Source organism: Megalobrama amblycephala, linkage group LG14, assembly GCF_018812025.1.
Source record: "Megalobrama amblycephala isolate DHTTF-2021 linkage group LG14, ASM1881202v1, whole genome shotgun sequence".
Taxonomy (NCBI): domain Eukaryota; kingdom Metazoa; phylum Chordata; class Actinopteri; order Cypriniformes; family Xenocyprididae; genus Megalobrama; species Megalobrama amblycephala.
The window spans coordinates 1,295,320-1,308,386 of record NC_063057.1 but is presented as its reverse complement, the minus strand read 5'-3'; the positions used below and the strand labels follow the sequence as shown (position 1 = coordinate 1,308,386).

The following is a 13,067-nucleotide window of genomic DNA, read 5'->3' as shown; positions in this document are numbered from 1 at the left end:
GAGGACCTTTTCTGGCGCAATCTGTTCGTCACGCGCAACTTTAATGGTCCCTATCACAGCTAGACAAGATTTAGCTATTAAAATAAAATTTTATAAACAGACCAGTAATGTTTTTATGGTGTATTTGTGATATTTACATATATAAAAACTAAAAAGTGATAAACACGGACATTATTTAGGTATTGTCAATATCTACTCGGGTTGCTATGGTTACCTCAGGCAAATGATTTCTGTTCACGAGTGTTTGTTTACCGCCAGGTGAAACTATTTGCTAGTTAAATAGATTAATACACTATCACGATTCCCTTGGATAAATAGTCTAATGCACACAGTTTTTGCAGCCCTTGGAGAATATGAAGCTAATTATGTTGACAAACACCCTCAGGTAGGAATATTTATGACAGCTCATGGTTTACTTGTCTTCATGATATGAGAGTTTAATCAGAGCAGTTATTATGTTATCTTCCACAGTATAACCAATATCAGAGGAGAAAATGCCACAGAACACCAGCAGCACCCGAGGTCGAGTCCTTTACCCTGGACCAGTGAGATGTGATCACCACACTGAAATTCAGTAATATCTCAAATTCAAAATTAAGTTTAAAAACACATGCATTAAGGTATACTAGTTAGTTTATTGCTGCATCATCAAATCATTTTCATTGAACATGGATTGATGCATAATTCCAGTGCTGTTGCTTTATATATCAAGTATTAATTTTGCTCCTTCACAGAAATATTATACCCTTGCTAAAAGACATTATACAACTCATTGCCTTCATACAGTTAATTAACTATCAGTTTGTAATATCGGTCATTTTCATATAGCCGATATGCCAATGGTTTTAAATTGGTCAAAAATCAGCCGATAAATATCTCCAGCCAATACATCGGTGCATCTCTACTAATTATTAATGCATCACCTATGTACTAAAACATTGCATGATTAAATAATCTCAAGGCTTGACATTGTGGTAGATTTCCCCTACACACCTGAATCAAGCTAAATAGGGCGTCTTCACTTTGACACAAATTTTCTGTTGTTCCACTAACCTGCTGGGCAGCAGTAACCAGACAATCTCCAGACAATGCCTTTGAATATGCTTTAATTATGGCCAAAAGAGTACAACAGTTTATATAGAATAAGTGCATGGCAAAGTATATATATATATATATATATACACACTTTCATGCAAATATTTTCAATAAAAAACTTTGGCCCAAGTGGTGGGGACATTTACTTTTCAAAAGCATAAATTTTAATCCTACAAGAAAAGGGAATGTTAGTTATGATTAAAAATTTCTTTCACAACATACAGTGGCCCCAAAAAATTATTAGAATACTTTGCACTAGGGCCACATGACATTGGAAAAAAAAATGACATTGTGAGATTTTGTTTCTCTGCGATATATATACTGCGATATGGAAAATAATTCACCAGATGACTTGAATACCTCCATTTGGAAAGAAGGTGAGTGAATATGCATAGGAAATAATGTACAAATTACAAGCATAGAAAAACATAATAGAACATATACTAATGAAATAAACGGTGCTTTATATTTTCCAGGTAAGTCTAATAGTATTCATGTACAGAAATTGAATTATCAAATGCAAAATAACACTGCATGGTCAATTAAATATAACTAATCTGTGTTAAAGCTACAAAAATTATTTTTCTCTTTGTCTTTTGTTATTTAACATTCCCGACACAGAAAGCAGCAGGAATATTAGGCTCCAAATTAGGATCCAAAATACTGTTACACATCTGTGTGCATTTTGACTTCTTCTTTTTTTTGCGTGTATGTGTCAGATCGGGCACAAACATATGTTGAAGAGAAAGGAATTTGGTGTTCACGTGCATCTGCGTGGTTGTCTGGCTATCACCAGACCAAGCTCAATTTAAAATTGAACATTGGTCTGGGGAGTTTGCTATGTATTTCCTACTGCACAAGAGGCGTGATCAACGAGCATTATTCATGCAATTGGATAGTCCTTCAACCAATCAGATCAACGATCCGGGTGACGTACTTTTGCAGAGCGATGCGAAAACTCCAGACAGGCTTAGTTTGTATTGGTTTGTAGCATTGATCAGCGGTTTGCAGAAGCAGCAATGGCATCGAGTGATTTTTGCAGGTTGTGCAAAAAAACATGAAAGTGAGTGATATTTACACCCAGTCGAGCAATTTGTTTGCTAAACTAAAGAAGTCATTTAGCATATTGAGAGGTTAAAAGGAATTGGATTGACGGTTGTGCGAGAGACATCATCGTGTTATACCCGTCCAGAGCCATAGAAAGAGCTCTGTACCCGCCAATAGCGAGCAAGGTGGATAAGCCAGTCTGTGATTGGTTCCCGCAAAAGTGTAACAGATGCAGCAGAAATGAATGTACGGGTTTCCAGACTGAGTTGCCGGGCGAGATCAAATCGCCGGCAGATCAGGCTGGGTTTACCCAGTCTATCTGCGTGGCTCTGTGCGCACAGAAAACGGTTGCACGTTCAGAATTGAGCTCTCTTTCGCGCCATCTTGCTCTCAAATGGTTTAAAAACGCTTGAATGTTTAAACTGACAGGACCAAAAACATGTGCAAATGATAAATGTTCATTGTATGATAGTCAAACTTTGCAATTAATCTGAGAATCACGTGCGTTTTGAACCGTGGTGCGTACGGATTAACGATCCCTATACTAGACTAGAAAGTGTACATCCTGCGATGTGACTATCGCAGATGCGCACATTGCGATATCGATGCTAAACCGATATATTGTGCAGCCCTACTTCACACTTAGAAATGCATGATGCATGGCATTTGATATGTTATCAAACCAAATGGCCTTTGTTTTAAAGGAACATGGCACATGCACAAAACACAACGTGTAAAAAAATGTCTAGTTAGTTGTGGTTTACAGTTGTTGTTTATTTGCCGGAAAAACATTAAGTGGCGTGCTCAAATCTCCAGTACAGAAATATGGGAACACCCTCTCTGGAAATCCACCCTTGAAGGTGCACAAAATTCTGTTTCTGAAGGGTTCAATGAATCTCAGCTCTCCTTTGTGAAAGTCCAGCTGCAGTCGGATGATATTTGGCCTCTCATTGTTATCAATATCTTTGGCAGGTTTGTTACCTTTCTTGTATTTCCTATCCACGTAACGAAAACACCAAAAACGACTCATTGGATCCATCTTGTAAAGATATTTGCGGTTCACTGTTTCCCCCACCACTCCTAGCGTCCAGTTTTTGTTGTCTCCCACCTCTACGTCCCAGCAGTGCAGACCCGAGCTGAAGCCCTGTGAGGCCAGCACTCCCACATACAGCCTCTTTGGGTTGTCAGACACTTTCAATCTCTTTTCCACGTACTGAACACTGGTGCAATTCTGTGACACCATCAGTTTATCTGAGGCTGTGTCTGGGTCAAGGGTCACAGGAGCTGTAAACACAGATGAGAGTAAACTACAGCGCCAGTACCAGTTTACCACTAACAACGTCGGTATATGTGTTTGTGTTGTTATTTTTTCTGGATGGTGACCAGAGGCTTTGTCCAAAAAGACAGACAAACTTTCTGCTATGGTTCTTTCATGGCATCCATGCCACTAAAGAACGGAAGATTGCTGCAGCTGACACGTGACATCATTCAATTCTTTTATATTAAATTCCTCAGAAAAAAATCAAGATATTCTAACAGCATTTTTAGGGCCCGAGCACCGATGGTGTGATGGACCCTATTTTTGAGGGCCTAAACATGCTCGAAAACTCATTAAACTTTGCACAGTGGTGAAAATTTACGTCTGATACGGGTTTCAGAATTAGGTGTGCCAAAATGGCTCGATAGCGCCACCTACAAAATTTCAATTAAGCGCCCTTTGCGCTACATTTTACATACAGGTCTGAAATTCTGTAGATAAATGTAACAGCCCAATACCTACAAAAAAGTCCCTGGGTGCAAATCTGAAAACCCAACAGGAAGTCAGATAATTTGAATTTTCTCTTTTTTTGTTGAGTTTTTGCCCTTTCCAGATGTTGTATTTTAACGAACTCCTCCTAGAACGGCTTTTGCGATGTTAAATTCTGAAGATCTTGAGTTTTCACTCAAGGGCGTGTCCATGGCGGCTTGACAAATTTTGATGTTTCGCCATGAACTGTAAAAAAACACGGCCTCTGTTTTGTTTGACAACACTTCGAACGTCAACAGGAAGTTACTCCGCCCAGGATCGCTTAGAGCACCTTTAATTAGCCATGTAATTCAAACAAACGTGGTCTAAAAACTGTTTCCCCTTCTGCTTCCCTCCTTTACCACTGGTTCTCTTACCTAAATTACACTAGCTAGCTACACCCTCCAATACAAAACACACATAAATACACAATATACAGAAAGAAAACCAAAATATACAATTTTTTTTTTTTTTGTCCTAGTTGGATCTTTCCAGCCTCTGGTCACCATAAACTGTATGGAAAAGAGCAGCACAAAATTTTGCACAACAGTATACGATTTGGAACAACATTTGGGTTAGTAAATTATGTAAACAATCCAAGTCTATAAGGAGGGTTTATTACTTACGCTGTTCCACAAGGTTCTGCATTCTGGCCCAGGTGGTGAAGATCATTGTCTGAATGGGATGGTGTTGAGATTGCTCTATTACAGGGGTCGTCTTTGGTACTGATGGGTGTTTGAGTCTGTGTACATAAACAGTGAGATATTTAAGATATTTTGGGTATGGGATTGCAGCTGTATCAAAATGCTAATTGGGAAAAGACTCACTTTTTTAATATATGACTGTAATTCTGAAAAAGAAATAAAAAAGCAATTAGTGCTCAGTCATATGTGTGTGCGCGCAAACATCATGAACATTGATTATCAAACACGTTTACTTCAGATTACAGCTCTCTGATCGACTTCGGTTCCTGGTGTCATGTGTATCTTATCTGTACCTGGAGAAATGTGATGTTTTCAGCTTCCAATTGCTGCCAGAGAGCTGCCATCCTCTCAGACAGATCTGATATCTTTTTGGACAGACGTGTTATTCTGGTCTTGAGGTTCTCATCTTGATGTTCCATTTCTTTCCGCAATGCTCTGATCCGTTTCTCCTCCTCATCTCTAAGAAACTGATGGAGCTTCTCAAATTCCTTCTTGATCTTGTTTTCTTCCACACTAGTGTGTTCCTGAAATGGTTTAAGAAGGTTTAATCCTTTCTGTTAACATAATGTTTCCATAGTAGGACTGAAAAGGTTGGACTTTATTGGGTGATGGTCGTATCTAGCTTTCCTCAATGGGGTGTCAGTCAGAACACATTGGATTTGATCAGTTCCATGCAAAGGAAGTTTATTTGTTGACAGTCTTTGGCTGTACACAACACAGCAGTACACAGGCTTTACAACTTAATAGTGTGTGGATGTGTGTGTGGGTGTGTGTGGTCTACAAAGGGAAAGGAATAAAGATATATATTGACAAATATGTTTTGAGTAATATTACACAAACATTATTTCCATAAACAGATACAAATCTCTCAAGTAAATATGCAAGTAACAATGTTCTTATGCAACACCACTACTTGGTCAGAAATAGTATAACATTAAAAACTGAAACTATTTATGACGTAATTTAAATGAACTGCACACATTTAGACACATTGCATAAACTTGATAAACTTGAATTATCAAGTGTTTCAGCTGTTAATGTGATGATCACACATACATATACAAATAAAACACTGGTTGCATATACACGAACTGCAAGTATTATTGAACATAATCGGCACATTCACATGCGCAATAAACGGCATCAACCAGCTGCGGCTCATCTGTATGTGCAGGTGGGGCAGAGCCCCTCCAAAACATTCATCTAAATATAGACCTCTATATACACTGAATTAATAATAAATTATAAATGTGTTAGCATACTGCAACAAATATTTTTCAAATTTTCTAGAATATTTTAAGTTGAGCAGTGAGCAGGATATATTCAAATGTAGTGCATGGATTCGGCAGGCATGTATTCATGTTACTAAGTAGAGTTGTCAAAAGTACCAACTTCGCTACCAAGTCGGTACTGAAATTTTAAAAAATGTGACACTTTGAGCGCTGTTGAGCGGATTTGTAAACGCCTCTGATTGGCCATTGTGTTGATGCGCTCATCGGATATGTCTGTGATTGGCTTCAATGATCAACACTTCAAAAACGTTGTAAATGGTCATCAATGACACTTTTCACCGAGTGCTTACACAGATACACACGGGAGCATTTGAAAGCAAGCGTTTATCACGGATCAGTCCCCTGATGGATGCCTGCTCTAAAAAGCTCCCGCTTTCAAAGCGCTTTCAAATTCAAACACTTCCATGTTCTTTCAAACGCTCTCGTGTGATGATCATTGTAGCCAATCACAGATATATCTGAGAAGCACGTCAACACAGTGGCCAATCAGAGGTGTTTACGAATCCGCTCAACAGCGTTCAAAGCATTCAGTACCGATTCGTATCGAAGTCGGTACTTTTGACAACTCTATTACTAAGGGTACGTTTTTACACGACAATGATGTACTAAAAGTGGAAAAGTTTTTTCTTTGTACACATGACAACGTTATCAAAACTATCCATGCACATGACTAAAAAACGCTGTATTACGCATTCTAGACAGTATTAGTAGTTGGCAATGTCACTTTGCAAAGAAAGACTACGCGCATGCGCATATACGCATTATTTTACAGAGCACTTGCCTCGAGCATGCCAATCCACCTTATTTTTAGTTTACTGCACTTTGATATTCTTCTCGTTATTTCCCTATAGCGGCTAATAAATCGGATGTCTCGTACATTTACAGAAAACACCTTACTTCTGTGTTGAAAAATAAGGTGAATAGACTAAACATGTAATATGCATGTGCATACCGTCACCGTTTTCGTCATTCGCGTTTTTGCAGTTTACACGGAGATGACAATGGTATCGTTTTCAAAAACTTCCACTTTGAAACCCATTTTCAAAAGGTTGCAATTTCACTCCACCAAAACGCCATAGTCATATAAATGAATGGCCAAAAAGTTGAAAAATCATCTTTAGTTGAAAACAATGTTTTGTAAACGGCCCCTTAGTGGGGCATCCGGTCTCAGCCCTTCAGTTATGTGTCTGCATCAGGTCAGTAACTAGTTGACATGCCTGTTCTTCCTATGTGGAGTAGCGTATCAGATTAATGAAAGTGTAATTAAACGTGCTCATGTGAATATACAGGAGTTCTGTTGTGTTTGTTTTATATTTGTTCTGAGAAAAGACTTTGTTTTCCTCACTGGAATTCCTAACTTGTAGTATTCTAAAACAACATTCGGACGCAATAAGTACGACATTAATGCAATTCTAAGATGGCATTCTATGCGTTGGTCATGTATACTAAAGTCAGTCAATCATCATTAGAGCGCCACCCTCAGGCTGAATAACAAGGACATTAGAATTCTGCCAAAAATGTGTCTGATGTGTTCAGCAATTAGGATAAAGCTTACAAAATGTTTATCATAAACAAGCGCTAAGACCAAAATCTGCTCTACCTAAATTTATGGCTAGGAGCCCCTACTGGCTTCAACACTCATTGCTTAGTGACAGGAAGACATTGCATTCATGCTTTACAAACTCCTTAACCAGCATTTATCATTTACTTGGTAAACAGTCAACTTACATAGTTTATTGATGCACAATTTGCACACACAGTCTCGCTCGCATCTTCCGTTGAGTCCCACCAGCTAATGCTGATGACTGGCAGAAAGTTGTACATACGCACAGAACTCGGCCTTTCTAACAATAATCGTACTGACTAAAACACTAACCACATACCTTAATGAGCTCAGCCTCTTCCACACAGCACTTTTTGGCTTTCATGTGGTCATCGACAGTCACCTGCAGCTTGTCTATTTGTTCCTTGATAGTCTCCTGGAATCACAGGATAATCTCTTAATAATAAGTTTGAAGATACCAATACTTAGATTAGATTCCAAACTTCTCCTACCTTTAAATTCACAGCAGCCTCCTCGACAGGAGAACACTTGTGATTTTCATGCTGCTTTGAAGTGTAACAGACCACACAGATGGGCTGCTTGTCATAATAGCAGAAGAGTTTGAGTGTCTCCTTATGCAGTGGACAAACGTCTCCTGAAACAGCTGTGGGTTTTCTGGTCTTGAAGGATTCACAGAGAGCTTTGAACGCCAGGCTCTTGGTGGGCTCGTCGTGTGAGCATTCCTTACGGCAGACCGGACACTGTGGCACCTCTTGAGTCGTCCAGAAACGCTGGAGGCATTCAGAGCACAAACTGTGGCTACATTTCAGAGTGACCGGATCAGTGAATACATCACAACAGATGAGGCATGTCAAGTCCTCCTCCAGGAAGGACAAAGCGTCTGACATGACTGTAAACAATCCTCGACTGATAATAACCCAATAAATTTACTTTGTTCTCCTGTTAGAGATATTATGAGACCTGCTTTACTTCTCCACACTAGACCCTACTCTTTAATTTCATTCACTTTCATTTCAGTAGAAACCTCAGCAAATGACGCCTCCCTCCATGTCATATTACAAAGAATCGAAACCAGGAAATGATCACATCGGACGGTTGCAGCTGTTCAGTATAAAGTCTTACTTAAATTGAGGCAAACATTTTACATGAGTGAATTAGTAACTACTAGTTAGTTTGCAACTAACTTGTTTACTTAACTTTGTTGACTATATTCTCTTAAAGTCCCCTTGTAGTCAATAATTTTATCCTATAAATCACCAAAATGTTTGTTCCTGTGCAGAGATCCACTCGGTCAATTTACTGAGGTAAACGCTGCACAATGGAATTGCTCTTTACAACGTCGGACACATAACGGTCAGATAGCTGCCTTCTGACAATCAGTATCCTTACAAATGATTTAACAACTCAAGGGTTCATCATAACACCATAAGTTCATCATAACATCGTGATATACCCGCCATATTGCTAAATCTACACGATTTTTGATATCAACTGAAAAGTATACCGGGATAACCTGGTTTCTCTCGAGACTCCCCTGCTAGTTCGCTGTTAATGATATGCTAAAGCCCGCTGACACGTTAACAAGATTGGTTACAAGGTAGTTTGTGACGTCACAAACACCAGCGATATCAAACGAGATTTTTTGAGACTGGCTGCATCCGAAAACAATGTAGCTGACTTGTTGCCTTATCAGCGAGTGACTTGTAAGGCAGCGTTTGTGCATGAAGGCACCTCACCAAACTGATTTCAGACAGGCTTCTGAGGTAGCATAACAGTTTAATGATCTACAGCAAAATAGTGCATGTTTTTGGTGAGAACTAAACAAATATTTAATTACTAAAGTAGTAATTTCTTGCTAGAAATTACATCAAAAGTGGGAAACGTTAGTCAAAAACGTACATTTACACACAAACTTACCAGCAAACGCAACTTTTGGACGCCGTCTTTATTTTTCTAGCTCAGTTGTCACAGAATGGAACGCACAGGATTGTGGGATATCAAAGGGAGTGAAGGATACATCTATGCTGCCTTCAAAAATCGATCAGATGAAGGTATCTCAGGAAACAGGAAGTGAAACTAACTTTCGATTTGGACGTGCCTTGATGCATTCCTATCTTGAAATGTGTTTTCTGAAGGCAGTATTTTCCAGTTTCCGGACCCAGCCACTGTCTTTTTTTCACTGCAGTTTTAAAGAGAAAATACTCAGCATTGGTATTGACATATGAATTTGCACATGGTTTGTCTTAAAGCATATTAAAAACACCACATAGACATATAAACAACATTAAAAACTTGATTTTCACTGTAGGGGTATTTTAAGGCAAGATTTTTATAAAGTAATGTAGTCTCATAATCGCATCTGGTTTTTATCCAGTAAACAGCAGTTTAATTTGTAAATAGAAGTTGGATTGATTTCCTCGCTGTCAACAAGAAATCACTCAATTTCCATTGACAGTTGTTTTAAATTGTAATATTTCACAATATTATCATTTTTATTGTATTTCTGATCAAATAAATGCAGCTTTGGTGAGCAGAAGAGACTTCTTTCAAAAGCATTTCCAAATGCTTCCAAATTTTTGGTCCAAATTTTCCAAATGTTAAATTACTAATCTGAAATATAGTAAGTGGTTCATTTTATAGGAAAATTTTTAACTAAGAAAAATTAGGAGCAATAATTAAATACTAATACAACAATTCTGAAAATTTCACATTTATTTTGGTAGAAACCTGGCATACACAAGTGAAAATGACTACTGACGCTTCTCACATTGACTGAGTACATTTAAACTAAGTTTAATAATGCAGTACACCAATATTTAGTAATTCATAAACGATGATACAACTAGATAAACATCCTGAGGGTGAGTAAATTATGGCAGACTTCATTTCTGTCAGCAGGGGCCGCAGTGACTTCAGAGTAGGAGAAAAAATCTGAGTTGCATAAAATTGTCACTAGATGGCAGTATGTATCCATGTTATTTGACTTTATGACATTACTGGGCATTTCACATTAAATTTTCTTTAAAAGAAAATCAAAAAAGTGTTTCCCAAACAACTGCACACTTTCCTGCTGGCATGCAAAAAGAATTTTGCATTCATTTGTGTGTTTCCTTTTATTTCATTAGCTGGTTTTTCTCCAGCATATGGTGACTAAGAGTCCTACAGCTACATAGTGCAGTTCTTTGCATGGCATTTATTAATCACAGTGGGGTCCTGCAGCTGCCGTTTGAACACTGTCGTATAATTAAAAGGTTAGTTCTCATTTAAAAAAGCAAACTGTCCTCATTTACTCTTCTAAACCATGTTGTTTTACGATGTACAGCACAAGTTCAGTGGTGCTTTGTCATCCTTTTTGGATTTTAAAGAGACTTTGACCTGAAATAACCAAGCAAAAATTCCTCCTTTTGTGTCCCACAGGAAAACATAACGGCACACAGGTTTGGAACGACATGAGGGTGAGTAAATAATTACGTAATTTTCTTTTTTCTGTGAACTTTTCCATTAATAAATGCACAGGGAAAAAAAAGAGATGTAGAGAGACATAAGCAAGAGTAAAAGACAGATCGGAGGCAGGAGCTGTGATATTTGTGGGGCCCAGGTGTTTCTGTCTGCATTCTGATATGTGCGCTCATCTCCCAGGGCTCTCCTGCACTGTCTGCAGCGCTCGATCCATGTGGGACGCAACGCTGCATCAAAGACTCTACATTGTTTGTTCACCAATATTATCCATGTCAGTTTTCCTCTTCTCTTTTACACACACTCTCTCTCTCTCTTTCTCTCAAACAGTCCTTACATCAGAATTGACAAAACCTCTGTCCGAACTCAGCCAAGCACTGGAAGAGCTTTCAGTCACAGGTAAACTGATCTGGGATGCTTTAGGGAGCACATGGAATTTCATTTTGCATTAAAAGGATGTTTTTTCACCTTGATTCTTCTTTGTTAAAGAAATAGATCATCTGATCCTCATTATTTAGTTCGAAATCCGTGAAGATTATTTTATGTTTTTTAATAGAAAAAAGTAGATCTCCAAAATTATGGAACTCACTTCCATTGAATCTTCATAACATCATCATCATTTCTCCACCAATTCTCAGCTTCTCACAGTATTTTCATCCAACTTTTCATTAGTTTTCTGTTTTTTTATTGTTGCCATTTGTCTTGTTTTGTATTATGTGTCTATATTATTGCTACTCTTTAAAGCGACCTTGAGCTTGGGAAATGTACTTTATAAATAATACATCATTATTTATTGTTATTATGGGATTGAAATGACATAATGGTGAGTAAATATTGACAATAATTCATTTGTTAGTGACAAAGCATGCTGACATTCAGTGGCCCGTTGAAAAACTAAACCAAATGTCTTATCCAAATGTAATCTTTGATAGAATATAAAAGAAAAATATTCCCATATATTAATTGCACCTTGTCAAAAGGCCGTTTTTGCATGCTTTCCACGTTTATACCGGCGGACCTTGATGTATGTGTAATGGGTGCATCTCATTTCAGCTTTCACACATGAATTCAGACCTCCGCAGAAATTGGATTAAATGCACAATTTCACCAGATGGACCAGAGCTGCTTACAAAGTGCCAGTCACCTTTTCAGCTGATGTCTCATCTCTGTTGCGAACAGTGGGACATGTAGACAAACAGACCATCACTGCCAAGGGCAAAGACACAAAGTTTCCTGGAAAGGGCTCTTGATATGCAGGTGCATCTGTCCAGGTTGTTGTGGGTACTGGAATACTTTAAAATAAGCACAGATTCATATCTAATTCTGGTCATGTACTATATCCCAGCTAACAGGAAACGTTCTCAGAACTGTAGCTAATATTGTGGCAAGAAAACATTATTCCAGTAACATTAAAATAAAGTTATCTGGTCTTCAATAATGTTAAAAATAAATAAAAAAACATCTATACATAATTCATGGAACTTTTCCAATTTTTTAAATGTTACTACTTGTTTTGGAATATTCAGAGAACATTCAAAAGTAACATTCCAGTAATGTTTGAAGAATAATAAAATGGAATGTTCCATTAACATTTGCATAACCAAGAAAAGGTTTTTAAAACATAAACTGGACATTTTGAATGAGAACGTTAGCAAAACATTCTTAGAACATATTTTTGTGAGCTGGAAGGAAAATAAATTCTCAGGTGAGATTTCTTCAATCCCTCAATTGTTTCTCCTTGACAGCAATTAAATCCATCAGCAACATCAATGAATTTGGCTTCAGGGATGGAGGACCATACCATGAGATGGCCAGTGTTTGTAACCCCTCCTGTTCGAACTGCCCACTCTAAGCAGGACTTGAACCCTGATCCGCCAGCATGAGAGTTGGGCACTCTAACAAGGAGGCTAAAGACCGCAGTGAGGAGTGAGGTTACACAGACAGCTCTTACCGGCCTACATCCGTTACACTCACCCCCCTAAACTCCACTCCCATCCAGGTCACGAGTGGGACTCAAACCCGGGTCCACTGGCATGGGAGTCGGGCGCAGTGTTGCCAATTGCTTTCAGCTGAAAGTAGCTAAAACTGGTCACTAAATGTTTCTAGATGACGTCTTACTGGTG

General features: G+C 38.3%; 2 protein-coding genes across 3 annotated transcripts in view; one reads left to right on the top strand and one right to left on the bottom strand.

Annotated features, from left to right (window-relative positions):
* Positions 1-367: 367 nt before the first annotated feature.
* The window catches only part of ptn (pleiotrophin), a 66,188-nt gene continuing 53,488 nt past the window's right edge, over positions 368-13,067 (top strand). Inside the window, exons 1-7 of the mRNA XM_048157365.1 lie at positions 368-385; positions 472-574; positions 10,614-10,739; positions 10,906-10,943; positions 11,128-11,343; positions 11,998-12,201; positions 12,690-13,064. The gene's annotated coding sequence lies outside the window, so the exon portion shown is untranslated. The remainder of the gene's footprint in view (positions 386-471; positions 575-10,613; positions 10,740-10,905; positions 10,944-11,127; positions 11,344-11,997; positions 12,202-12,689; positions 13,065-13,067) is intronic.
* On the bottom strand, positions 2,896-9,608 carry trim35-14 (tripartite motif containing 35-14). 2 transcript variants are annotated; one of them, XM_048157363.1, is made up of 7 exons: positions 9,570-9,608; positions 7,980-8,258; positions 7,808-7,903; positions 4,926-5,156; positions 4,756-4,778; positions 4,555-4,670; positions 2,896-3,426 (listed from the first exon to the last, which is right to left on the bottom strand). In XM_048157363.1, the coding sequence occupies exons 1-7, from the start codon at positions 9,594-9,596 to the stop codon at positions 2,903-2,905; spliced, it is 1,296 nt and encodes a 431-aa protein (XP_048013320.1). In that variant the 5' UTR covers positions 9,597-9,608; the 3' UTR covers positions 2,896-2,902. The 2 variants fall into 2 exon arrangements, with proteins under 2 accessions (XP_048013320.1, XP_048013319.1); XM_048157362.1 differs by lacking the exon at positions 9,570-9,608 and having other exon boundaries at positions 7,980-9,399.